This window comes from Neopsephotus bourkii, unplaced genomic scaffold (assembly GCF_033783945.1).
Source record: "Neopsephotus bourkii isolate Nb327-2 ecotype Australia unplaced genomic scaffold, CSIRO-AGI_Nbou_v1 NB_1663, whole genome shotgun sequence".
Taxonomy (NCBI): Eukaryota; Metazoa; Chordata; class Aves; order Psittaciformes; family Psittacidae; genus Neopsephotus; species Neopsephotus bourkii.
The window spans coordinates 275,201-302,078 of record NW_026902137.1 but is presented as its reverse complement, the minus strand read 5'-3'; the positions used below and the strand labels follow the sequence as shown (position 1 = coordinate 302,078).

Sequence of the window (26,878 nt, the reverse complement as noted above, 5' to 3'; positions counted from 1 at the left end):
GCCGGAGCAGGAGGGGCAGCAGCTGCAGCAGTGGCTCTGAGGCCAGGCTGCAAGATGACAGCAATGGGCAGAGGCCCTGGAGCTGTGTACAGTGCACTAGGGCAATGCACCGAGCCCTAGAGCAGTGTACAGAGCCCCAGAGCAATGCACCCTGCCCTAGAGCAATGCATTGAGTCTTAGAGCAGTGTACAGAGCCCTAGAGCAGTGTACAGAGCCCTAGAGCTGTGTACAGAGCCCTAGAGCTGTGTATGGAGCCCCAGAGCAATGCACTGAGCCCTAGAGCAGTGTACAGAGCCCTAGAGCAGGGTACAGAGCCCCAGAGCAATGCACTGAGCCCTAGAGCAGGGTACAGAGCCCTAGAGCACTGCACTGAGCCCCTGGAGGCACCTACAGGCAGCTCCAGCTCCCTGAATCCCTGCCTGGCCTTGGCAGCAGCTTGGAAATAGGTCAGGGAGCTGCCTCCAGGATTGCTGTCCTCTCCCGGGGCTGCTCTGTGAGCTCTGCACTGCCATGGGGGGCCGTGGCTGCTGCCCCCTCCCTCCCCAGGTAAGGCTTTTGCTGGTGGTGACCGGGGACCACGCACAGCTCCCACCCCACAATCTCTTAATGCAATTGGTGCACGTCCCAGGCAGCTCCATTCGGTGTCTGTAAAATGCACTTGGTTTTACATTGCAGGCTGTCTGGAGTTGGGCAGAGCCAAAGGGGAGGGGAAGAGAAAAAGAAAGGAAATAAAGAAAGAGAAGTATGGATATTCAGCACTTGGAGGAGCAAATAACTACAGGTGGCCCCAGGCAGGGGGGTGGGTGCAGTGCAGGGGGGCACCACAGCCGTGGCCCCTCGTGGAGGTGGCAGGAGATACACACACATCAGTGTGCACGCACAGAGGCACACGCTGCATCTCCCTGCACTGTGCACCCAGACACCCCATCTGCATCCGGATGATCCAGGGGGACACCCGGGCCCTTCCCGGCACTGCAGGACCTCAGCAGCCCCCCCAGAGCAGAAGGGTGGCCAGGGAGGGCCCCGCATCCAGCCCAGCCCAGCCCAGCCTGGGTGACCGCAGGGACCTTCCCCGCCTCCTTCCTGCCCGGGAAGCACGTGCGGTCCAGGCTGATGCAACCGCACTGCAATGGGGGCTGGCAGGGATGCGCTGGAGCTCCCGCAGGGTGGGCAGCACTGGCAGCAGCTGCAGGGCCAACACGGCATCGTGCCCCCATCTGCTGCATCCATCCAGGGTCCCCACCGTGCTTCCCCCCAGCCCTGCCCTATTTACACAAGCAGCCCCCCTGGCTGCTCTCCCCTTTCCAGGCCCCAACGAGCCCTCGGCATGGTGGGGTCTCAGCTGATGTTCCCAGAGGGATCAGCACCATTGAGGACCCCCCCAGTGCTGGCAGCAGTGCCATGGGAGCGCGTCTCACGCAGACGGGAGGTGAAGCAGCCACCACGGTGGATGTCACCATGCACCCCAAGGGCTACCGGCAGCCTCTGCCTCTGGCTCCACATCTGCTTCCCAAGCGTCCCCAGAGGCGAGGGGACAGTCAGGAGACAGATGTGCCCACACCGCTCCCGAGCAGGGCCCCGCAGGGCGTCAGCGCAGGCGCTGTCCCGGCTGGAGCATGGATAGCAGGCACACTGCGGCCTCCGGCCCCCGGCCTCACTCACTCGAGGCCCCCAGCTTCTCCTCCGCCCTGGGGGGGTCCGCAGGGTGCAGTTTGCACTTGGATGGGGAATGGCGGACCGCAGAGCGGGATGGCCGGGCAAAGCAGGAGGTGAGGGACTGGGAGCTGCAGTCACACGCCATGTCCTGCAAAGACAGACGGCACAGGGGGGTTAGAGGGGCCAGGCACCCTGTCCCCCGCCACGGTGGGGCAGCCCGGGGGGCACCCAGCCTCGTTACCTCGCTGGCTATGGCCGAGATGAGGTCGGGGTCCCGCAGGGCTGCGTCCTTACCCCCCTGCCCGGGGGACGAGGGTTTGGGGTCCTCGCAGCTGCTCTGCTTGAGCACCTTCTTGTTCAAGCCGCGGGAGATGCTCTCTGCCGGGTGGTGGGGGGCCGGGCCGGGGTGCTCGGCTCTCTTGCTGCCCTCCTCCCCTGGGGTCTCCTTCTTCTCCGGGGGGGCAGTGGGGCTCTGCGCCCGCCCGCACACGTTCCTGAAGAACTCCTGCACGAGGCCGTACTTGGGTGCTTCGGGCTTGGCCCGGCTGCTCTCAGGGCAGCCCGGCTTCCAGATGGACTCGGTGCTGCCCGCGTGCTCCACCACGCTGAACAAACTGGACAAGCCATCGTTGATGTTGCTGAGGACGGGGCTGTCGCGGGTGGTGGTGGAGCGGGCCCAGGCAGAGCCGTTCTGCTTGCTCTGGTGCAGGTTCCAGAGGCTCCTGTCCTTAGACGCATCCAGCTTGGAGGAGGACCTCCTCTGGAGCTTTGGAGAGCCGTATTTCGGGGAGCAGCACGGCCGCTCGATCCTGGAGTGCACCTTGTCCAGGGAGGAGGAGATCTGCTTGCTGCGCACGGACACGAGGGAGGAGCTGCGCGGGGACCAGCTCTTGCTGTGCATGCTGCTGCCGCGCGGCAGGTCGGTCTGCAGCCCGATGCTCACCATCTGGATGGTCTGTGTCCCCACGTGGGCCAGCCCCACTGTCTGGCTCGAGGTGCTCTTCACCTTCCTCTCCAGGGAGCTGGAGCGGATGGCCTGCCGCACGCAGTTGGTGATCTCCTTCATGTCATCGCTCATGTTGCCGGAGATCTCCAGGTCGTGCAGTGATGGGGGGAAGCGGGGCACTGGTGGCACCGCGCTCTCCACTGTGCCAGCGTCCAGCAGCTCCCGCTGCTGCTTGGAGAAGTTGCAGAGCCACTGGCTGTAGGTGCTCTCAGCGCTGGCCGACTCCTCCGGCTCCTTCGGCTTGGCCATGGTGAACAAGAAGCCAGGTTCAATCATGATCTTGCCCTCCTTGTTGTGCACCAGCGGCGCCTCCAGCCGCCGCACCACCGGCGGGCTGTAGTAGATGCGGATCCCCGTCTTGTCAGGTGCTGTGTAGCTCCTCTGCATCTGCTTCTGGGCTGGGTTGTGCGCAGAGAGGCTGTGTGCCCACGAGTAGTCCCAGGAGGAGATGCCCAGCTTCTCCTTGGCCAGGCTGTCGGGGGCAGGTTGCTCGATGTTCACATACGTACAGCGGGAGGGAGGAAGGCCGGCGCTGTCCCGGATGCCGTTGGGAAGCAGCTGGGCAGCTGCAGATGCCTTTTTGGCCCGGGAGTGGTCGCCCAGGCCTGGCGTGGTCTTTCCAGGGAGGTAGGGAGAACAGTCGAGCAAGCTTTCAAACTCTGACATGGAGGAAACAGACTTGGTCCTGTGGGAGGAGGGAGGAGAGAGCTCACAAGGGGACAGGGCAGTGGGCTGGGGGGCTGCTGGAGGCACCCTGCTTTCCCCAGAATGGGTCTCCCCTGAGCACCCAGTCCAACTCCTCACGGAGCCGTTGGCCTCCAGGACAACCCTGTCCCACAGCTGCATCTCCCCCGGCTGCTGGGGCTGCCAAGCCCAGTGACAGCCCCATGCAGCCCCCTGCGTGCCCCAGGGAGCATGCAGGCACCAGCTCCCTTACCTTTTGAGGTTGGTTCCCTTGGCTTCTGCTTCAGAGATTGTCTCTTTGTCTGTGATTTTTTCATTGAGAGCCTGGGAGGACACAGAAGCAAGCTCTGGTGTCAGCAGGCACAGGACCAATGTACACAAATGGGCTGGAGCAGGGACTGCTGCACCCTGCTCCTCTCCAGCACTACCACCTTTCCCCATGCGCCCAGGCCTGGCATCCCATTCCACTGTGCCACATCTATTATAAATCAACTCTTTATAACCCTTGATGTTCAGCCATGCTCCCCACCCTCTTATTCCCCCCAGTCCCTGGTGTTTCCCCTTCATTTGGTGTTCCTGGGGGTGTTATTTGGGGTCCACATGTCCTCCCATCTAACCATACACTTAACCATATCTAAACATACACTTCAGCACAATAAGCATTGCGAGAGCCCTCCAATCTCTCTTGCCCACCTCTTTCCAGTTGCTGCTGTGCTTCTCCATTTCAGAGTGCTTCAATGCCCATGGGTTGGTTCCTTTCTGCAACTAGAGAATGTGTTGGTCACTCAACATGTGCAATGTGGCCCTCTGGGCAAACAGCAGAGGCCAGAAGACACATTCATGATAGGGACACACCATACCTGGTTGATTTTGTTCTGCAGGTCCTTCGCTTGCTGCTCTGCCTGCTGCTGCTCCTCCTTGAAGCGGGCCAGCAGCTCCACCTTCTCCTGGTTCCAGTTCTTCTCGCTGATCTGCAGCTGCTTGGTGAGGTCCATGACAGCGCTGTAGGACTCGGCTAGGAGATGCTGGTGCTCCTCGCGCTCCCTCTTCAACGCCACCTTCCAATCCGGCAGCGCACGCTCTGTGATCCCTTTGCCTGCCTTGGACTCCAGCTGCAGGGACATGGTGGTGGCTGTGGGGGACCCATGGTGCTGGACATCCGCAGCACAGGGGCAAGGCCATGGGTTCCCAGTGCAGATCCCATGCTGCCCAAGTCAATAATGGTGTCCCCAAGGCTGTGCAGCCCTGGCTTGCAGCCATGTCCTGCCAGACGGGCTGGCAGACGGTCACCCAGTGGGACATGGACTGAATGTGCTGCCTGCTCGGCTGTGCCCTGCCTGCAGCCCTGCCTGCTGGACCCAGCTCCTGGAGAGGGGCTGGTAGAGCGGACCCCAAGGATGCTGCTGCTGCTGCTGGCAGCCAGGAAGGACCTGGGGGGCTGCCACTGTGGCAGCTCTGCTCTTTTAGGGTTGGGAGAGGGGAATTGCGCTCATCACTGAGCTCTGCCTGGAGAAATCCCGCCTGGAAGGTGCTGGGGAGCGGAGCTGATGTATGGCCATGGGCTGCTGCCAGCAGTGTGAGGGAGCAAAGACACTCATCACTGTGAGGGCAAAGCTGGGGGACTGACGGGACAGCTTCTGCAGCAGGAGATTCCCCCAGTGCTGAGGCTGCTCTCCCTCCACCTCCTTCCCTAGCCTCTGCCATAGAACCACAGAATGGTTTGGGTTGCAAAGAACCTTAGGATCATCCAGTTCCAACCCCCTACCATAGATCTCCCTTGCAGCAGCCATGGGGGTGCAGAGCTCTGACCTGCACCATGACACAGGAAAACAGGAGGGCTCTGATGCTGCTCCCTGGGGAGGGACACTGAGCCCCGGCACCGTCCCACCGGCCCCACACAAACCCAGTGATGAATAAAGAGCATCTTCTGCTGCTCCAGTCAGGTTTTCCTGCCAGCCCCGTTGCCATAGAAACTCGCCTGCCGGAGCGGCTGCTAATTGAGATTCCCACAGTGCCACCCTCTTCCCAGCCCTGCCCAGACGCCAGCGCTTGGCACACAGGCACCCCCCGGCTCCCCCAGCAAAGGGGGGTGCCCGGGGCTCCCACCTGGGCGATGTGGCACTTGAGCTCGGCGCGCTCCATCTCCCAGGCAGCCTTGGCCTTGGTGAACTGCTGCTGGAGCTCACTGGCCCCGCGCCGCTCCTCCCGCAGCTCTGTGCACAGCTCCTGCAGGGTCCCCTTCATTTCCGCCAGTGTCTTGATGCACTCGTTGGGCTGCAGAGGGATAAGGGCATCAGAGGGAGCTGGGGCTGCCCAATGAGGTGGGACCCCGTTTGGAGCTGCTTTCTCTTCACACCAGCCCCGGGGTGAGGGACAGCGGGTGCCACCAGGGCACGGGACCACCCCTGGGGTGCCATGCCAGCGGGCAGCATCCCCTCCCAGCCATGCACCTGAGAGGAGCAGCCCGCCCATGCCCACAGCCTCAATGGGGGCTGATCCTACCCCTTCATGGGGACCCTGCTCACCGTGCTGGGGGTCCAGGCATCCCCAGTGCACATCTTGTTGTCTGCCTGCTGCTGTGGGGCGAGCTCCTCCTCCTCCAGCAGCAGGTACAGCTCCTTCATGCTGTTCACCTGTGGGGACACCATGGCTGGGGTGATGAGGGGACCCACAGCATGGGATGGGGACATCAACCAGCTCTGGGTGGGACACGTGCCCAGGAGGGATGCCCAGCAGCGTGGTCACCCCTCCACAGCAGCCAAGGTGGGAGCCCCTCAGCCCACAGTACCTCCAAAAAGTCCTCGCCCTCGCTGTGCACCATCTTGCCCTGGCGCCAGCGCTTGAGGAACCACTTGAGCTTCATGAAGAGCAGGAGGAAGCTCTGCCTGAACTGCTGTGACTCCTGCACCAGCAGGTTCTTCTCCTGGCTCCAGAACTTCTGCTCCAGACGCCTCTGCAGGTTCAGGCTCTGCAGCTCAAACTCGCGCCGCAGCAGCGCTTTCTGGTGGTCCTCCTTCAGCTGCAGAGAGACGTGGGCTCTGAGACAGGGGCTGGCACAGCAGTGTGGGCTGAGCCTGGTGCCAGCCTCATATCTAACACCCCTGGGGAGCTGCATTGCCCTGGCAGCATGCTGGGGACAGCAGGAACACCGAGGCACTGGCATGGGTGGAAGCTGCATGGCCATGTGCAAGAAGGAGTGTGCACAGACCCTGTGCCCCTTGAAGATGGGATGGAAAAGCCTCTGAAAAGGACTTGGGGGTATTGGGTGATGAGAAGGGCCTGTAGGGACAGGCCAAGGGGAATGGCTTTAACCTGCCAGAGGGGAGACTGAGCTGAGCTCTTAGGCAGAAGCTCTTCCCTGTGAGGGTGCTGAGGCGCTGGCACAGGGTGCCCAGAGAAGCTGTGGCTGCCCCATCCCTGGCAGTGTTCAAGGCCAGGTTGGACACAGGGGCTTGGAGCAAGCTGCTCCAGTGGAAGGGGTCCCTGCCTGTGGCAGGGGTTTGAGCTGGATGAGCCATAAGGACCCTTCCAACACAAACCAGTTGGGATACTGTGCTCTGTGCAGCCCTGGGTGACATCCATGCGACACCCATGCCCTAAGGTGGATTATCAGCCTGGGGCTGGAGGTGTCCACGGCCATGGGAGCAGGGATCCCTGTCTCCCAGGTACTGGGGCTGCTGCCTACTCACCTGGCAGATCTTCTGTGAGAAGTTGTCCACCTCGTCCTTCCTCAGCTGCCTCTCCTGGGAGAGCTGCTCCTGCAGCCCCCGCAGGCTCTCGTTGGCCTCCGACAGCACCAGCTGCAGCTCCTTTATCTGCAATGGCCCGCAGAGGGGATGTGGACGGTGGCCTGGCCTCCCTGTGTCCCCAGCTCTCTAGAGGGACAGCCCCGTCCCCATCCCTGCTGGCCAAGGGGGGACGCGGCTCTTACCTCGGTGGCGTAGGAGTCATTCTCCTCAGGCCGGCAGGTCCTGTAGCTCCGGGGCTGTGTGGGGTCCGTGTCCTTGGCGTGGGGCATGCGGTAAGGGTCGGCGTCCCTAAAATCAGGCTGCTGCATGCGTGGGCAAGTTAATGAGAACAAACCAAAAGAGCGGGAAGAAAACAAAGCCAGAAAACAAAACAATGGGTCTCCGAAACAGTAAAGAACTACAAGACGACAAAAAGGATGAGGAGGAGAAGGAGCTTCATCACCATGGCGGGAGACAAGGCGGAAACCAAAAGGAAACACAGGATGAGGAGACACGTGGCCTGGATTGTTTGGGGAAAAGGGGGAAAAAAGAGAGAAAGAGGGAAAAAATGTGCAAACACCAGTTATGGTGCCATGCAGTGACTGGGGGAGACTGGGACCTGGGGCTGGTGGGACCACATGCAGAAAAATAGGACTCTGAACAAGCGAGTGTGCTCCAGAAACAGGCTTGGGCCCACAACCCCAACCACCGTGGACATTCCTGGTCCCTGCCATGAGGGACCCCCTGGAAAGAGGGGTGAAGACAAAGCAAAGCTGCTCCCCATTGCTTCAAAGGTACTCTCCATTGGATGTGGATCTGTCCTGGAGCCTTTGCTCTCCAAATTACCCTGCCTGGGTACCACTGGGAACTGAGGCTTCTTGCAGACAGGGTCCCCACAATTTGGGCGGCTGTTACTGAGGCTCATAACCAGTAAGCAAAGGGGATGCTGGGCTGAGCTGGGAGAGAGCAGCCAAAACATCAGCCCCTGCTAAGGTGAGACTACACCCAAGAGCCCCTGGCCATGGGCAGAGCACAACTAGCCCATGCGGGGATGTGCTGGGACGCCCACCCTGTCCTGCCCTGGGCACACTCTGTTGGAGCAGAGTCCTACCTTGTCCCCGGTGCCCCCGGCATGCAGTGAGGTGTTAGTTTGGGTTTCGCTCTGGAGAGGCAGGAGGTTACACTGGGGGTTGGAGTTTGCTCCATTAAAGCAGGAGGAAACGGGGCGGCAAATAAAGCGGAGGGGGATGCGGCAAGAAGCCCGTACCTGGAAGTCGGAGGCATGCTCCTTCTGCAGCCCCTCTTTGGTGGTGTCGTGGCTGCTGGGGCCGGAGAAGCTCAAAGAGTCCGTGTGCTCCTTGGGGCTGCCAGTGAGGTGCTCCACCTTCCTCACGAAGCAGCCCAGGTCCTGCTGGAGCACCCCCAGCCGCATGAGCAGCACATTCATCAGCTTGGCATCGCTGGGGCCCTCACCTCCGCTGCCCACCGCCTCGCCCAGCAGCCCCCCAACACACTCGTTGTCCAAGCAAGCCTTCAGCCCAGAGGTGAAGCCGTTGGCATCCGAAATCAAGATGTTGATCGCTTTGCTGACAAGCACCGCTTGGTCCCGGATGCCCACCAAGGTCTCCAAATCCTTGGGCTTGAGCAGCTTGGCTGGACCATCGGGCACCTTCCCACCACTGAGCACATCGGCTTCGCTGCCGTCCCTCCAGCTGGTGGTGGGGATGCACTGCGCCGAGTCACCGGCCTCAGCGTCCGTCTCCAGCATGGGCCGGGTGGTCTGGCAGGAGGCGAGGTCGCAGCGCTGCAGGTTGGAGAGCAGGACGCGGTTCTCGTACTGCAGCTTCTTCACCTTGCCGCTCAGCTCACTGATCTGCACCTTGGCCGTGGCCAGCTCCTCCTGCGAGGGCTCGCTGACCACCGAGCAGCTGTCCTCCGACAGCGTCACGTCCAGGTCGTGCTCCGACTTGTACTTGCTCAGCTCGCTCAGGAGCAGCTTGTTCTGCTCCTCCAGCTCCAGCAGCGAGCGCCTCAGCAGCTCGGCCTCCTCCTCCACGAACTGCAGGTGCCGGCGCAGCTCCGCCACCGTGTCCCCCGTGTCCCCGCAGCCCGCGATGCCCGCCAGGAACCGCGCGTCCTGCGCCGGCAGCTCCCTGTCCCCCTGGCCCTTCATGTCGTCCATCTCCGCCCGCAGCCCGCGGTTCTCCACCTCCAGCTCCACTATCCTGCGGCTGAGGATGTTGGCTTCCTCCTCCACCAGCTTGAGGTGGACCTTCAGCTCGGCCTCCCGGGAGTGGGGGGAGTCAGCCAGCTCCTCCACCGAGAGGGAGCTGTCGAGGTCCCCGTACAGGGACCTGTACTTCAGCAGCTCCTCCTTCATGCCGTCGTTCTCCTTGGCCAGCTTGGTCAGCTTCTTGCACATCAGGGCCGACTCCTCCTTGGCAAAATGCAGCTGGCACTTGAGGTCTGCGCTGTCCTCCTGGGGGGACCGAGAGGGTGCGGGTGTTAAAGGGTGCTCCTGGGGCCACGGTGGCTCTGAGCGAGCCCCTGCCACCCTCCCACCCCGGGAAGCTGCCGCCCCTGTTTGTGGAGAGGAAACAACTTTGAGATCCATCCTGGAGGCTTTCAGGGGGAGCACGGAGACAGAGCAAGATGCCTGGGTAAGGAGAGCCGAGCCTCCAGCCCCTGCTGCTGCTGCAACCCCTGCCAGGGCTCTGTTCCTCCCACCGAGCCCCAAACGCTCCATCCCGGGGTGGAGAAGCACCAGTTTTGGCTGGAATCCTCCCAAAGTCCCACTCCTCACCCACCATCTGTCCTTGCTGCCACCAGGGGACAGAAACCCCCGGCAGCAGCTCCCGGTCCCTTCCCCAGCCCCTTTGCTTCCGTGTGCTTTTCTGAAGGCAGGAGCCCGGCTCTGGGCTGCCTGCCCAGGCACACTGCTCCTCTACTCTGGAAACCCTTCCGGATGGAGGACCAGTATTTCCTGATGCCCAGCTCATGGCTTCCCTTGCCGTGGGGTCACCCCCATGCTCTGAGCTCAGTCCCTGCGAGATGGGACCTGTGGGGCTGTGACCCTCACCCCACAGCACCCACTGGAGCTCAGGGGGGTGCTGGTGCCCATTGTCCCTCTGCCTGGCTGAGCTCATCCCCTTTCCTGTTTCCTTGGCTGGCACAAATAAGATGTCCCCCTCTTTGGGTGCTCCTGAACCCCAGCCATGCCTGTGCTCACTCCCCAAGCCCCACAGCTGTTTTTTCCCCACCAACTTCCCAGGCTGCTCATATTGAGCCCATGGAGATGGGGGTGGCTGTCCCATGTATTCGGGGTGCTGGTTTCGTCCCCAGATGGCCACAGGAGCCTCCCTGCTGCTCTTCCACGCTCACACATGCAGGCGCAGCCGCTCTAAGGCGCATTAAAGCTGTGCCCCCCCCGGAGCTGCAAAGATGGGGGGGGCAGTGCGGGCAGACATGACCTCAGTTCCTGTTTATCCGGGGGGGGGGGGAAAGCAGCAGCCGGTGTGTCCCGCTGCCCCCTGACATCGCTGGGGGGACACACACGTCCCCAGAGCCACCTCGAGTGCTCCTGGGGTCAGGGCAGACCTCAGCACTGCGTCTGTGTCCCCTCACAGCTCCATTTCCAGTAAGCACCAGTGCTCACCCTGTGGCCACTCTCACTCGGGCAGGAAAGGGGCCCAGGAAACCACCACTGAGTCACAAGCATCTGTGCCCGTGGGGCCACAGGGAGAGGGAGCATTCAGGGGAACACATTAAGGGGCATTTGAACCTGGGGAAGCTCAGGATTTGCTTTCCAGCACTGGCTCCTTCCTGGAGCATCCATCCCATTGCAGAGCTGGGATCCAGCCCCGCATCCCCAGGCTGAGGGGTCTTGGCTCCATGGGGATGTGGGAAGCAGAGGGGGGTTTACTGCAGCCCAGCCCTGGGTTTGTTCTGGGATAGAGGAGAGGAGGGGCTGTATTTCAGTCTCAGGAAGGGGGGTGATAGAGGGACCCCTTGGTTTGGGTGTAGCTGCAAAGCTGCTCTGGGGACATGGGGCAGGACTCTGGGACCAGCATCTGGCCTGAAAGGGCTCTCAAGGACGGAGTTAAAAGGAGATGATAAATAAAAGACCATAGGGGGAAGTCTCTGAGAGCCCGGGGATCCCTGTCCCGTGGCTACACAGAGTGGGCTGTGCAATGCTGAACCCTTGGGGTGCCCGGGGTCCCCACCACAACATGTGAGCAGCAGGGGTGGCTTTACAGGGTCTCCCTCCCTACCCTGGCTTTGGGGGCACAGATCCACTCCCCACAATCAACCTTCCAGGTCTTTTGCCTTTGCAAGAGGATTTTTGCAGCATTAAAACACTTGTGTTTCTATTCCCGCAGCAGCAGCTCTGCCCCTCCGACCCCCGGTAACAGCATTAGTGACTCACAGCAGCTCATCCCAACAGCAAGTGACAGCTGAAATCCTGCTGCAGCCCAAATCCCCCCAGCACCCTGGCAGGGCAGGGACAATGCGGCCACCAGCCTGTCCCATGGGGACCCTCAGCTCCTCACATCCCATGGGGTAGGAGGGACCCAGGATGCAATAGCTGCAACCCAAGAGCAGGAGCAGCTCTGCAATGGAAAAGCCAAAGTCCTTCAGCTCCTTCCTGCAGTCCTGACCCATGGAAAGGGTTAAAGCCACAGCCACTGGTGCTCCATTGATAAATGAGATGAAGGAGCAGGTGAAGATGGAGCAGGATGGCCCAGGAGTCAATCCCTCCCATATGCAGGGGCTCTGAAAGGGAGGGAATCCCTGCATGGGAGGGGATGGTGCTGTCATGCCCAGCTTTACATCTGGGCTCCACTGGCACCATGACATGGGGTGCTGGTGGGACACCCTGCACTGATACCTGCACTGATGGTTTCTTCTCAGCCTTCCCGATGGAGCGAGACCCCCGCTTCTTCAGGGAATTCTGCAGGGAGAAGAGAGCTGTTACCTGGAGCGATGGCTCTGCACCCCAGCACGCACAGACAGACCCACTGTGGATGGGTATCAGTGCTGTGAACCCCAGGAACACACCAGAGCCCCAGCGGGCTGAGGCTGTTTGCTGAGGGAGAAGCTGGGCTGACAAGCAGCATGATCTCATGAGGTTTGGCCAGAAATTCCCCCTGCAGGCAGGCGCGCTGGGAGCGAGCAGGAATGAGCAGGAAATGAGCCGTGGAGAGGCTGAGTCATGGTCCCTTCGGAGCTGGATGGAGCAGGGAATCCAACCCCCAGGCCAAGCGACAGCTCTGGGGCATCCCAGTGTGGGAGCAGCCTCTTCCCCAAGCAAGGCACAAGTCCTGGTCACTGTTATAGGGAGGGCTGCTCAGCAGGGGGATGCTGACTCTGCCCTCGGGGTCTCTGGGGACACAAGGGACAATCTCCAGGACAGCTGGGGGATGGGGAGGCCAAACAGAGCAATAAAGGAGACCGGAAAGGGGGAAAATCCATGTGCCCGGAGCAGGGCCAGTTATGTGGGGAGGGAAGCTGGGGAAAACCCCTCAAGAACATCCACACAGCCCCCGTGAGCACCAGCCCATCGGTGCAGCCGCCCTGGACCTACTGCCAAGCGGGCGCTGGGGCCCAGCAGCCAAAGCAAGCAGCTGGGAAATGCAGCTGAAATGTGAAATGCTGCCCGTGCCAAGGTGCCGGGCTCCAGCTTTCCTATTAAGGCCACGACCATCTCTGGGGCTGCTGCAGGGCCTCTCCCGGGGGCTGCCTGTGCCACGTCGCATCCCTCATGTGCACCAGGCACTGCCCGGCCCCAGCACAGCACCCTGGGGCAGATGCTGCTGTCACTGCTCCACCTCGGGTGCATCCCACGGGCTGGCTGTGCCCCTGGATCTCGCTGTGACCAAATTCAATGTGGCACGAGGTACCTGGACCAGTCCCACTTTTCTCCTGCCCCCCAGCACATGCCATGGAGGGGCACAGCACAGGCACTTTTGGGATAATCTGCCCATCCCGACAATTATCCACTTATGGGAGAAACCTCTTGGAAAGGAGACACACTGAGCCCTGAGGGGTGAGCCCAGCCCTGCGCAGCCTCCTCTCAGCCCTGCCTCGCTGCTAACAAGCTCTGCCGTGCTCTGTGCCCTGCAGCAGCAGGGAGGAGGTGGAGGAGGGCTCTGAGCTCACTCATTTGTCTCATTAGCACTCTGAGTGCTCCCTGAGTAACCCCATGCCCTTGCTCGCCTGGGGACACGCCATTGGAGCTGGGCTCTGAGCTGGGCTGGGTGTCCTCCCGCCAGCAGCATCCCTTTGAGCGCCGCAGAGGGGCTGTATCCTGTCCCACGCTCTTCTGCCAGGGCAGGGTAGGAGCTGGCACTCGGAGCTCCCTGCACTGACCACACAACCATTGTCTCTGCCTGGTTTTCAAGCACAAGAATCCTCCAGCCCAGCTCCTGCTGCTGCCATTTGTTATTCAGCCTGTGCTGGCTGCAGGGAAACCCATTTCATGCCTGTTAGCGCAGCCTGCACAGGGGAGGGATGAGACACTCCATCGGGGTGATGCTGTTCTGTGACACTGATAGAAAGTGGCTGCAGAGGGGATGGCATTACCACGGCTGGGTCCTGTGGCTTGCCAGGAGCTGGCCCCAGCATTATTCAGCTCAGGAAGACCATATAACACTCCTCCAGTACCTAAAGGGGCTACAAGAAACCTGGAGAGGGGCTTTGGACAGGGGCCTGTAGGGACAGGGCAAGGGGAATGGCTTGAACCTGCCCGAGGGGAGACTGAGCTGAGCTCTTAGGCAGAAGCTCTTCCCTGTGAGGGTGCTGAGGCGCTGGCACAGGGTGCCCAGAGAAGCTGTGGCTGCCCCATCCCTGGCAGTGTTCAAGGCCAGGTTGGACACAGGGGCTTGGAGCAAGCTGCTCCAGTGGAAGGGGTCCCTGCCCGTGGCAGGCGTTGGAACTGGATGTCCTTTACAACACAAAGCAGGCTGTGGTTCTGTGACTGGCCACAGCCAGCCCCACAGATCCCAAGCCTTGTGCTGGTTCCCTGCTCTGCCACACAGGAGGCACGGCTGGGGGCAGAGGGAGCTCTCTCTGCATCGTGTCCCTGTCCTCGGCGGGAGCAGGGCCAGAGCTCTGCCTCAGCACATCTCTCACACTGCTCTGATGGCTCAGCCAGCGATGATGCTTCCCGAGGCTCCCGAGGGACCAAAGGCATCCCGGGCAGTAGGGAAGTGGGTTACCAGTGCTGTGGTGGATCACAAGTACGCGCTGTCACGGGGATGCCTTTCCTGATGATATCGCTCCTGGCCGGGAACTGTTCCCAAACCTGGCACAGCATGGGGTGGCCTGGATCTGTGCTTTGGGCACACGGCTTCCCAGGACACGGATGGGATCGTGCACCCACCCAGCTCTACAGTACTGCTGGGACACCCCCGGGACATCACAGCCATGCAGCCTCATGGCTCAGCCGCACTGGAACCAGCAGCATGTGGTCAGGATACGGCCACCACCAGGCACTGTGCCAGGGACAGAGCGACCTCCACACATGGTGCAGAGCTTTGGCCAGTCTGAGCAAGTGGCTGAGGACATGTAAGTGGCTCTAGCGCAGGGGGCATATCCCATAGACCCCCAGCACAGGGCAGAGCTACCCCATACCCTGGGGAGGGCTGAAGCACGTCTCACACAGAGCAGGCACTGCTCCGGTTTCCCAGCATCTGCAGCAGGGTTTGGGTTTCAGCGATGGGAGCAGGGATGAGATCCCACAGAGCAGACACCTGCTATGGGCAGTGCCCTGGGGACGCCTCCCAGTGCCCCCCATGTCCCCTCACCTCTCGGAGCTTGTCCATCTCGTTCTGCACCACCTGCTTGGCCAGCTCGGTCTCGATGAGCCGCTGGCGCAGGTCCTCATTCTCCTCCTCCAGCCGGATCCTCTTCTTCTCCACCGCCTCCAGCTCATTGTGGAGCCGCACGGACACGTCCTTGGCCACCTGGGGACACAATGGGGCTGTCACAGCCTGGTACGGTGCACACGGAGCTGGGACCGCAGCACCTGGGCACCACAGGCCTCATAGGAGGCTGTTACTGAGACCCTCTGGAGCAGCCACTGGGCTGGGTGACACCATGGCTCCTGTGTGTGTCCCCTCCACTGCCTGCTGTGACTGCTGTCCCCATTCCCCAACCGTTAGGCTGCCCCACTCCCCATCCCCTGGCCAAACCCCATCTTCCCTAGCCCTAACAGGATACTCATTGCCTTGTTATACTGTTTTCCCACACTGTGAGACTGGAATTGCTGCCACAAGGCTGGGAAAGCAGGCAGGCAGCATCAGAGTAGGCAGCAGCCACTCACTGCAGGCAGCAGCTGTGCTGGCAGGGAGAAAGGAGAGCTGCTGCATCACATTACAGAACAAACAGCAGCTGCCCGGGTGAAGGGTGGCTCCATCCATCCATCCTGGGCACAGACTCAGAGCCCCCTCTCCAGATTCCTGCAAGGGAGCAGCCCCTGACATAAAGGGAGCTTAACAGCACAGAGCATTCACTTCTGCATCTGAAGGAAGGGAAAATCATCCCCAGTGCCCCTGGTCCCCTGCCTGCCTGGGGTACCGGGGCTATGGAGGCAGATGGGGCGGCCCAGGCCATGGGGTCAGGCTCCCATTCCCCCAGGGATGGGCTGTGCTTTTCTTTCCATGACAGGAGTAGCTGGAGGGGGATGTTTCAGGCAGCAGCACCCAAGCTGGGGGCTGCTGGGCAGCCTGGGAGGGGATTGGGCCCCAGCAGCACAAGGCAGGTTCACAACCCCATGCTTGGGGCGTGCCTCAGCTCCAGGACTGGCTGTTTTCTGCTCTGGAATCAAAGCTACTCCTGGAGCTGCTCCCGTCCCGCCCGAGCTCCCATCGCACCCTGCTCCTGGCAGCAAGAGCCCTCAGCAAACACTCACTGGCACCAGCAGCTCCTCAAGGCCAGCGCTGGTGGGGCAGAGCAACGTCACCCTGCAGAAGTCCCCTTGTCCCTGCCCCAGCCCGGCCTGCCACCATGCCTGGGGCTCTGCAAGGGTTCCCTGGTGGCTGAGAGGAGCAGCCCCATGTCCCCAGGGTCCTGGTCCCCATGCTCCCTCTCTGCACATCTGTGATGCTCCAGCTCATGGCAGTGGCCCCATCCTGTCCCCATCGATGCAGGATAAGGGAGCTCAGTCCTGGGACACACAGCTCCAGCCTGCACAGGATGAACCTCACATACGGCACTGCAAGACCGCCATCCTTGGGCAATGCTGTCCCTCTCCACCCCAGGACCCCCCCAAACACTCCCCACCTGTGAGCTGCAAGCACTGCTCCCCACTTCCCATATCAACTCCATGAGCGGGGAATCATGATGCCCCCACTGACAGCCCAATAAGCAGCACAATCCATGGCACTCCCTGCATACCTGCTGCCATGCCATTGTGCTGCACCAGCCACGGTGCCCACACCTCACCTAAACCCACCCTGTGTGCCATGGGGACTGTGCAGCCTCACCTTGACGTCCTGCTCGAGGCTGTGGATGAGCTCTCCATCCACCTGCCCGGTCTGTGCCACGCGCAGGCTGCGCCGCTCCGCCTTGCGCAGCCGGTACTGCAGGATGCGGCAGGTCTTGCTGGCCTGGTCCAGCTGCTGACGGAGCTCCTGCAGCTGGTACACGTCCTCCTCCATGTAGACATCCCTCATCTCCAGCATCTCTGCGCGCAGCTCCTCGACCTCATCCTGTGCGGAGATGTGCGTTAGAGGGGACAGAACGCGCAGATGCTCTCCCCTGTTTTTTGCGTGGTGGGGACACCATGGCTCCTCTGTTCTCCTCCAGCCAACAAACTCTTCACATACCTTCAACCCCTTGGCTCACAGAATCATAAAATCGCAGAATTCCAAACTGGTTTGGGTTGGAAAGGACCTTAAGGTCATCCAGATCCAGCCCTCTTTCACAGGCAACCAACCTGGCCTTGAACACTGCCAGGGATAGGGCATTTACCACTTCTCTGGGCACCCTGTGCCAGCACCTCCGCACCCTCACAGGGAAGAGCTTCTTCCTTAGATCTAACCTGAACTTCTCCTGTGTCAGTTTGAACCCACTGCCCCCTGTCCTATCGCTACAGCCCCTGATGAAGAGTCCCTCTCCAGTCAAGCCCTATCCTTGCAGGAACAGGGCTCAGAGCCAGGTGGGCACCATCACCCGCTGGTGACCCAGCCACGACAGGGAACAGCCAACACGGGTGCCTTGGTGCATTGGTGGTGAAAGAAAGAGGAAGATGGGGGAGGGAGAGGAGCTGCAGGAGCAGCACAGGCAGCAGCCGCGGCACGGAGAATATGGGATGTCTTTGGAAAAGATGTGTCAGGGAGGCAGGCGAGAGGAGGAGGAGATGGCAGGCAAGGACAGGGAGGCAATGCAGGGACACGGCGAGATGCTGCCAGCGCCTGGAACCAGAGGTTGTCCCTCATGTTGCCACCAAGCAGCAACCACTGGGCTGGGTCCCCTGGTCCACCCCTTCCCAGCTGCATCAGCTCTCATGGTGACAAACCCCTCCTAAGCCAGCAGAGTCTCTAGCACGGAGCTGCAGTCTCACTGTCACAGCAGGGCCAGGGCTGACATCCTGCAGGCACCAACAGTGACCCAAAGCCTCCTCCAGACCTGCAGGAACCCTGCATCAGTTGCAGCCCCAGTGCCACCTCCCCATCCGGCAAGGGGCAGTGGCCACTGGGGATGCTCAAGGACTCCTGTTCCTGGGACCCACACAGGCCGCACTGCCCAAAGCTCTTCTCACATCCCTGTGACCATCCTCCAAGCAAAGCTCTGGCTGCTCTCCTCCTCAAGAAGACCCTGGACCCGGCATGCTTCTGGGAAGGGATCAAACATCTGCCTTCCAGCCACCACTGAACAACCCCATCACTACCAAATGTCACTCCTGCTCCTGCTGCCGCCTTGCTCCATGGCACGGCCACAAGATGAGGATCCAGCACAGGCAGGGGGGATGCACAGCCCTGATTCCCCCCAGGTAGAAGGGACAGGACCCTGCTGCTCCTGACCCATGACAGTGCCCTACAGACAGGGTGAGCAGCACTGTGCCAGGCGCTGGCACACTCCCTGCCCACTCATCCTGCTGGATAAAGCCCCAGCTGCAGGAATTCCCCCTGAAGGCAAAGCAGAGCATGGGAGGGGGGGCAGCAGCTGCAGGGACAGGCACAGTCGCTCACTGTTGGCTTTAAGCACTATGTGATAAACAAGGAACGTCAAGGAGACAATCCCGGATTATCTTCTGGTCCAGGCTGCTGGAGCGCTGCGGCACCGTGGCCACCAGCATCCTGCTGCCCCCCTGAAGCTGCTCTGCTTCGTGCTGGGGGGTCTGGAGAACAAGAGAAGGGCACAAACAGCCCCGAGGCACTGAGATGGACATCTGGGAGTGCCAGGGCTGCTCCAGGGACAGCTGGAGACTGCCCTATGAAGGGGCATCACTATGGGCATGTCCACCCCTGGACAGCTCAGAGGTGAATCCCCCAAGGCTGAACAGCACCAGACAGCCCCGTGACATTGCGATGCACCAATGGAGATGCATCACCAGCACTGCCTACCCCATACAGCAGTGCCACAGCCCTGAGGACGCCACCCTTGTAACCCAAACCTGCCAGGGGAGCTGGCTCAAGGCATCTGTTCCTTTGGAGCTTTCATGGGCAAGATTGAGCAAGCTGCTCCAGTGGAAGGTGTCCCTGCCTGTGGCTGGGGTTGGAACTGGGTGAGCTTTAAGGTCCCTTCCAACTCAAACTACTCTGTGATTCTATGTAAAATGCATCATGCATCACAGTGGCTCTGCAGCAGGCTGATGGAAAACCACCTTTCACCACCAAAGTCATGCGAATCGTGGCTTGAATCTGATTGCAGAGGCACCCGGGGCTGTCTGCATCCTGCTCCAGTGCTGACCGTACCAGTTCCCATTTGCCATGTGGCTTCCCCAGGCAGCAGCCGAGCAGGGCAGGGAGCAGGGACCTTGGAAAAAGCCCAACCAAACCTTGCTGGAAGGAAGCCTGGCCTTGCAGCACCAAGAGCTCCTCTTGTTTATCCCTCGGGTTGTAGCAACCATTATACTGGGATGAGGCTGCGTCCAGCTGAGCTGCTGCCGGGGCAAAGCCCATCGGCACAGCCCGGAGCTGCTTCTCCCGGGACTGGGCTGGGGGGTTTGCAGCATGGTCGGCACTGGAAGGCTGGGAAAGCTACAGGAATTTGCATGCACCCCATAATAGCAATAAACTCTTCAAATGGCAGCAGCCCAGCAGCCACACAGCCCATCCCAAGCTTGCCCCTAGGAGGCAAGCTGTGCCATAAGGCACAGTAACTGGATTAGGATCGGGAGCAGAAAATGCCAGTAAACTGAAAGGGAGCTCAGGATGCCAAGCTGCAGCAGCAGAACATCCCTGTGGTGACTGGAGGCAGCACACGGGGGGCACAGGGGTTCCCCTAGGGCTTTGGGGTCTGTGACAGCCACTGAGCCTCACCCTTTGCATCTGCACATTTTCTGGGGGTGATGCCCCAAAACAAAGCAAAGAATCCATCTGGATAAGGTGAGAGCAGAGCTAGGAGCCAGGAGGAACCCCATAGAAACACCCCCAGTTGAGGGGTGGCATTGTGACCATGAAGCTCCATAGCAATGATAAACCAAGTGTGAATCGTGAACTGGTTTGGGTTGGAAGGGACCTTAAAGCTCATCCAGTTCCAACCCCTGCCATGGGCAGGGACCCCTTCCACTGGAGCAGCTTGCTCCAAGCCCCTGTGTCCAACCTGGCCTTGTGAAACAGAGATGAGGTAAAACAGAGAGGGCAACACTGAGGATGAGGTAAATGACTTCTGTCCAAGAGGCTGCCAGGCTTGGCCTCTCATCCCATAAACAAAAGGTGCCCACCTGTGTGTGGAGTCACGGCCTCCCAGTACCCCTGGGCTGCTCATCCCCTCCATCCCCCAGGACCACCCACCACAGCATCTGTGCCCACCCCATCTCTGCAGCCACAAAGATTTCCTTCATAGCGGGTTTACACCACAAGTCACCCCTCTTGGGAATGATGCTGGGGACCTGCAGCTCAGGGGGACTCATTTCAATGCCCAGGGCACGAGGGTGTGCAGAAGCAGACACCTTGCATGCCTGCAGGAGACAGGTTATACTGCAGAGAGGAACCGGAGACAAGATCCCTTCAACCTGCTCTGCACAAACCTCAGAGGCACTGTGTCTCCCTGGGGAGATTATTAAGGAAGCTAAGGAGCGGCAAGATGGGATGCAAACTGCCTGGATCCAGTTCAGACAAGCGTGCGTGCAGGTCCAGAGCAGGAGGAGGCAACAGCTACAGCCATGTCCTGATGCCCACCTGCAGGACACCCCAAAACACAGACCAGACCCATGGGGGTTGTGGCAGAAGAGTTAAACCCGCAGCTCTCCTGCCCAAGGGGTGACACGCTGGCTTAGGTGCTTGCACGAACACAGCATGCTCAGAGCAGCGCAGGGGACTCGCAGCTCCTCAGCAGGATCCACTATCTCTTAGAAGCAGAAACAGCAACGGATACACAAGAGGATGATGCAAACAACGCCATGGCTGGTGGCTGAGGCGCTGCTGACAGCACAGACACCCTCAGCTTTGGCAGCCTCGGGCTCTGGGGTGCAGGGGGGACAGGCAGCAGTCGGGGAGCCCAGCCCTGGCTGCATTCACACCCTCCACCCGCACCCCAAACCTCAGCACAGGCTGCAGCTGTGGTGACAGCAAGGTTGAAAGCTGCCTCTATGCTTTGCACTGATGCCTTTGTGCAGAGCCTGGGGCCACGCAGGCAGAGGGAAAGCCTGAAATCCCTGGTGCAAAGGTGGGGATTACTGTCCAGGAGCAACAAGCTCCAGCTTCCTCCGAGATTACACGGACAAAAGCAGCAGCTTCCCATTAACTCCGAGCCCCCACCAGACGGGAGAGGGAATTATGCTAGAATTTGCTAGGGGAAAAATGAAATCAAGAGGGAATTTTGAAGGGTAATTGCCTGCGGTGTCCCTGCCAGCCAGGGGATCCCAGCAAATGCAGCTCACCCGAGCCCATGCAGGGGTGCAGTGGGTTGAAGGACGGGTAAGGCACATCCTGTGGCACACAGAGGTTTCTTTAGGTGCATCAACAGCAGCTCTAGCCCAGCTCTGACAGCAAACATCAGCTGTCCTTCCTCCATGTCATGCTGGAGCCCAGTGCAGCACAGCCCTGCCCTGGCTGGCACCACAGCTCCTGCTCAGCACAGAGCATGTCAGCGAGGGGAAAATCCACATCCCACAGCTTTACACCTGCCCCATAATGAAGAGGCAAACAGCCGGGGGCTCTCTGCAGCCCAGCCCGTGCTGGGCAGCACCTCAAGAGGCAAGAGCCTGCGAACCCCCTTGCTCTGGCTGCTGGAAGGTGATACATGGCATATCCCTGCATCCCGGCTCCGCCTGCACTCACCGGGACCCCCGGGCACGGTCCCTGCCCCTGTGGGCAGGCAGGATGTGAGCAGCAACAGAGCTGGGACCCTGTGCCAGCCCTGTGCCAACCAGGCTGCCCTGACACAACCTCCAGGTCTCCCATGCACCCCCAGCTGGGGCTGTGTAGCTGGGAATATACTGTGGGATGCTCCCAGAGAGCCCTCACTGGTGGCACACACTGGTCCCTGCCTGCCTTGGGAGAAACAAGGCACCCATTCACCCACCCTACGTGTTTCTGCATGGAGCTGAGAAACGAACCAAAACCCCCGGGATGCGGGTGATGCAGGAGGGGGCAGGCAGGGCTGCGCTTCCAGCGTTACACAGCTTTCTCCTGAGCACCTTCCCAAGGAGAGGAGAGGAAAGGGTTTGCAGGCATCCCCTCCCCTTGCTCCAAACCCTCTCCCGTGCCCACTCTTTGTCTGCCCGTCCCTCTGCAGCTGCTGCTGTATCACATCTCACATTTTCCAGCCCGCTGAGCAGGGCTGGGAGCTGCTCTCCCATCACACAGCTCAGCAACAGTGAGATGGGGCAAGGACACCCGAGACGCTGCCCCTCCTTGCTGGCTGCCATCCTGCACGTGAGGAACGGCCCTTTTTGGGGGGGAACACTTGAAATAACCTATTTATGGGGTGTCACAGCAGGTGCACAGGGACAAGAGGACACACGAGCCCAGTCGGTGCACCCAGAGCGGGAGGAGAAAGGCAGAGCCTTGCACAAATCTGGGTTACAGAGAGAAATGGGTGAAGTGTGCTTAAAATATGTACGTTTGATTATGGCAGCTGAGGGAGGATGCGACGTGAGCTGGCACTGCTGCCGAGGGCTGCGATGTGCTCTGCTGGGAAGCTCCAACCCCAGCGTGCAGCACACGGGTGTAGTAGCACCACACACGCCTGGCCTGTGCCAGAATGCTGCCAAAACCCTCCCAGCCCCCAGAGTTCCTCGTTTCTCGTTAAAAACACACCGGGTTTGAGCTGGCTCTGATGAACACAGGAAAAAAATACTCATTTGCAGCTCGCTGCGTGAGTCCTCGGAAATAAATCACCTCTGAGGAGCCTGATTCATCCATAGCCGAGGGGAGGTGCTGGGGACAGAGGGCATCTCTGCAGGGCCCCTGCATGCTGCTCTCCAACCCAGGCTGCATGGCCAGGCAGGTAATGTTCACTGCTTCCGTTAGGGCTTGATTTCTGCCCTAAAGCCCCAATAAATACCCTAATTCTTAGCAGAGCTGGCACAAGGCAGCCCCCTGCTGCAATGCAACACAGGCTTCTACTCCTTGATGGAGCAAACCTTCCACCTCGGAGCACAGGGGGTGCCCGGCTGGAGCCTAGGGACCATCTCAGCAGTCTCCTGCTCAAGTGTCATGAGAAACAGCCTACAACATGGGCATAAGCAGGATGCTCATCTCAGGGAATAGACGCAAGTGCACATAGCACATACTTATGGCATATACTCTATACTCATGGCCAAGTAGGGGGGATGCCACCAGCAACCCCACTGCACTTCTTGGTGCATATATCCACTCTCTCCACTGCTCCTGGCTGGGGGGGGTTCAGCTGCCACCCCTCAAGCAGGCAGAACACTGGCAGCCCGCTGGCCTGCAGCCTGCAGGAAGAGCATCCCGTGGAAATGAAGGAAGCGGTTGCTCGGCACGTTGGAACCGGAGCGTTTGCACGCGCGTTCCTGGACACCAAAGGAGCCTCATCTGTGTTTTTCCAGCTCTCAGTAAATCAAAGCCCTTAAGCTCTTGCTGCTAATTCTGGCAGGACTTGGGACACCAGCTGTGAACTGGGGCTTTGCTAATGGACAGAGGGCCTGACTGAGCATCTTTGAGTGCATCCCCAACGCCGAGCTCCCACCTCGCAGCTATAAACCCAAGGCATTTAAAGCTTTGGCACCAGCCGGTGAGAGCCGGCCTGCTTTCCAACCTGTGACATCCCAAGAGCAGCCACTGAGATGTGTGCCCCCAGCAGGTGACTGCACAAACATCTCATCCAGAGCTCCACCCTGAAGAGCAGAGGCTGCAAAACGCCTGCAGCCCACCAGGACACAGCGCTTGGTGGGTGTCTGTGCCCACCCCACAGCAGACACCGCTGCCAAGGGGCAGCAGGTCAAGGTGTGACTGAGAATAAACTGCTCTGTGCCCCTGTCGCCACACAGCCCATCTGCTCTGGCTTCACCCACCATGCCCCCCCTGAACCAGGCAGCCATGCTGCATGCCCGGAAAAAGCCCCCGGGAAGCACAGGAACCTTGGAAAGAGGCAAGTTGGAAAATGTCCCCAGGGTCTGGCAGCACCAGCAGGCAGGGAGGGCAAGGGCAGCATCCCTCCCTGCACCAAGCTGAGCAGTGCCCTGCAGAGCAGCATCCCAGGATGCCAAACCAGGCTGAGCCAAACCGTGCCGTGCCAAGCTGGGTGGAGAAGAGCCGTGCCGTGCTGAGCTGTGCCAGCCCAGGCTCTGCTGAGCTGGGGCCATGCTAAGGCTTGCCATGCCCAGTTGGGTCATGCCAGGCTAAGCTGGCCCACATTGTGGCAGTGTGTGCCCTCTGCCAAACCGTGCCATGCTGTGCTGAGCCAAGCGGTGCCCAGCCATGGCACACCATGCTGGACCATGCCCAGATGGGCCCTGCAGTGCTAAGCTGGGCTTTGCTCTATGTCAGCTGGGCCGTACCAGGAGTAGGGAAGCCATGCCCTACATCCAACCATGCCCTACATCGTGTTATGCCAAACTGAGACAAGCCCATCCATAGCATGAAGTGCCGCCCCCAGCTGTGCCATGATGAACTGAGCTGAACTCAGCTATACCATGCCAGGCCATGTCCAGCGATGCTCTGCTGGGCTGAGCCATGCCAAGCCCTGCATCCAGCCATACCATGCAGTGATGCCCAACTGAGCCAGGCCAGTGTATGCTCAGCAGTGTCATGCCAGGCTGAGTCAGGCTATACAGGGCTGAGTTGAGCTGTGCCCTGTGCCCAGCCATGCCAAGGGATGCTGCACTATATTGTGATGCCCCATGGAAGGCTGAGCTATGCTATTGCCCAAGGATGCCGTGCCTTGCTGAGCCATGCTTTGGGATGCCATGCCATTACCAGGGATGCTGTGCATGCTGAACCATGCCCTAGGATGCCACATTGTGATGATCCTTGCCTTAGGATGCTGTGTTGTGCCCAGAGACACTAAGCCATGCTGGCCCATGCCCTGGGATGCCACAGAACTCCATGCTATAGCCAAGGATGCTGTGCCACGCTGAGCAATGCCCTCGGATGCCATGCTGTGCCTCGCCACGCCATGCCCAGGGATGCTAAACCATGCTATGCCAGGGACGCTGAGCCTTGCTGACCCACGCTGTGCCGCCCCTCTGCCCAGGGATGCCGCCGTGCCCACCTTGAGATAGTCGTTCTCGGAGCGCAGGTCCTCCAGCTCGCGGAGCAGCCCGTCGGTGCCGGCGTCCAGCAGCTCCTCGGTGAGGTCGGAGAAGGCGAGCGAGGTGCTGAGCTGCAGGCGGCTGCTGGCCATGGAGGCGGCCGAGGGCTCCTCGGGCAGCGGCGAGGCCTCGCCGGCCGAGGGCGGCGGCGGCGGGGCGCTGCCCGGGGACTCGCCATCGCTGCCGCTGAGCCCCAGCTCCAGCGAGAGCAGCTTCGCCTCCTCGGAGGCGCTGCAGTCCGACACCTCCGAGCTGCTGTCGGTCAGGCTGGGCCCGGCCACCGGCCCCGGCCCCGGCCCCGCTCCCGATCGCTTCGCCCCGGTGGCCGCCGTCTCCGCGCCGCGGCACCGCCCCTTCGCCCTGGCCGCGCCGCGCCCCGCCAGCCCCTTGCACCCGGCCCGGGCCGCTGCCGCCGCCGCCCGCTTCTCGGGCCGCCCGTCCTTGCCGCCGCCCGCCCGCCGCGGGTGCGCGCCCCCCGCCGCCAGCCGCGGGGCCGCGCCTGGGTGCCCCCCGCCGCCGCCGCGCCGGCTCTTGGCCAGCGACCAGCCCGGCACCTCCTTGGGGCGAGCGGGCGATGGTGCCCGCTGCGGCTTCTTCTTCCTCTCCGGGAGCGGTGGTGGCGGCGGGGCCGGCGCGGGGGGACCCTGCTCTGCCGGCGCGGCCTCCATGTCCCGCTGCGCTGCGCTGGGAACGGCCCCGGCTGCCGCTGCGGCTGCGGCCCCGGCTCCGGCTCCGCCCGCCCCGCCGCCGGGCGGGGACGAGCGCGGGCGGCGAACAAAAGGCGGCGGCGGAGCGGGGGGAGCGGGGGAGGGCGGCCGCGGCTGCAGCGGCAACAGCGACCCCTCCGCCCGCACAGCGCGGCTGGCCCCAGAGCCGAGGCGGCGGCACCGCTCCTGGGTGAGGGGCATCCCGGGGGAAAGGCACCCCCGGGGTACGGGGTCCTCCGGGCATCTTTAGAGCGCAGGCATTTCGGGGCTGTCCCGGCGCGCTGCTATGGGTGAGGGTCACCCAGGCATCCCTGGGGACAGGAGATGGCCGGTGTACCCCTGGAGGAGGGGTCACCCCGGGGTGTGGCGGTGGGGAGGGTTTCTGGCATACCCCTGAGGGTAAGGGTGCTCCGGGAGAGGGAATGGGGTCCCCAGGGTGTCCTCAGCAGTACAAGTCCCCAGGGAGAGCCTCTAAGCACAGGGCCCCCAGGACAGTTTCAGAGGTGGGGGTCCCCGGGGCATCACTGTAAGTGTAGAGCATCCTCCAGAGGCAGATGTCTCCCATGGGTGATAGGTCCCCAGGGCCCCTCATGGTGAGGATCCCGAGGCACCCCCATGGATAGGGGTCCCCTGAGCCCTCCTCTCACGGTGCCCACCCAGCCACCGGGGCGTGAGGAGCTCCGCACGGTGCCTCTCGGGGGCAGCCCATCCACAGCCAGCGCCTGTGCGAGGCTGCTCCCTCCCACCCGCCGCGTCTCTCGTCCGTTACAGCCCGGCCCCAAACCCGCTGCGAGCATCCGAGGGCTGAGTTTGAAAAATGCTGCTCCGCGCTGCCGCGGCTCGCAGCGGGTGATGGGCTCTGCCGCATCCCGCAGCCCTCCCGTGCCCCCTGCACTGATTCGGCTTTTGATGCTGAGCAGCACAACCCAACCCGAGCCTGGCCAAGCTGCAGAGCACACTGCACATCTGAGTCGGATTTAACCTGCCCGAGGGGAGACTGAGCTGAGCTCTTAGGCAGAAGCTCTTCCCTGTGAGGGTGCTGAGGCGCTGGCACAGGGTGCCCAGAGAAGCTGTGGCTGCCCCATCCCTGGCAGTGTTCAAGGCCAGGTTGGACACAGGGGCTTGGAGCAAGCTGCTCCAGTGGAAGGGGTCCCTGCCCGTGGCAGGGGTTGGAGCTGGAGGAGCTTTGAGGTCCCTTCCAGCACAAACC

The 26,878-nt window shown here is 61.3% G+C and overlaps 2 protein-coding genes across 4 annotated transcripts in view; one reads left to right on the top strand and one right to left on the bottom strand.

Annotated features, from left to right (window-relative positions):
* Positions 1 to 26,878, top strand: part of GSS (glutathione synthetase) — a 315,783-nt gene that overhangs the window by 57,835 nt on the left and 231,070 nt on the right. The window lies entirely within an intron of this gene.
* On the bottom strand, positions 211 to 25,356 carry MTCL2 (microtubule crosslinking factor 2). 2 transcript variants are annotated; one of them, XM_061375463.1, is made up of 15 exons: positions 24,922 to 25,356; positions 16,560 to 16,784; positions 14,880 to 15,038; positions 11,963 to 12,025; positions 8,342 to 9,553; positions 7,278 to 7,397; positions 7,036 to 7,161; positions 6,135 to 6,365; positions 5,872 to 5,979; positions 5,453 to 5,620; positions 4,207 to 4,458; positions 4,040 to 4,111; positions 3,600 to 3,670; positions 1,898 to 3,347; positions 211 to 1,804 (listed from the first exon to the last, which is right to left on the bottom strand). In XM_061375463.1, the coding sequence occupies exons 1-15, from the start codon at positions 25,051 to 25,053 to the stop codon at positions 1,655 to 1,657; spliced, it is 4,539 nt and encodes a 1,512-aa protein (XP_061231447.1). In that variant the 5' UTR covers positions 25,054 to 25,356; the 3' UTR covers positions 211 to 1,654. The 2 variants fall into 2 exon arrangements, with proteins under 2 accessions (XP_061231447.1, XP_061231448.1); XM_061375464.1 differs by having other exon boundaries at positions 7,278 to 7,394; positions 24,922 to 25,205.

Coding starts and splice junctions, on each gene's coding strand:
- MTCL2 (XM_061375463.1), bottom strand. CDS start 25,053: ATGGCCAGCAGCCGCCTGCAGCTCAGCACCTCGCTCGCCTTCTCCGAC. Junction 15,039..16,559: donor GCCTCGAGCAGGACGTCAAG/GTGAGGCTGCAC, acceptor TTGTGTCCCCAG/GTGGCCAAGGACGTGTCCGT. Junction 3,671..4,039: donor ACAGCAGCAACTGGAAAGAG/GTGGGCAAGAGA, acceptor GTGTCCTCCCAG/GCTCTCAATGAAAAAATCAC.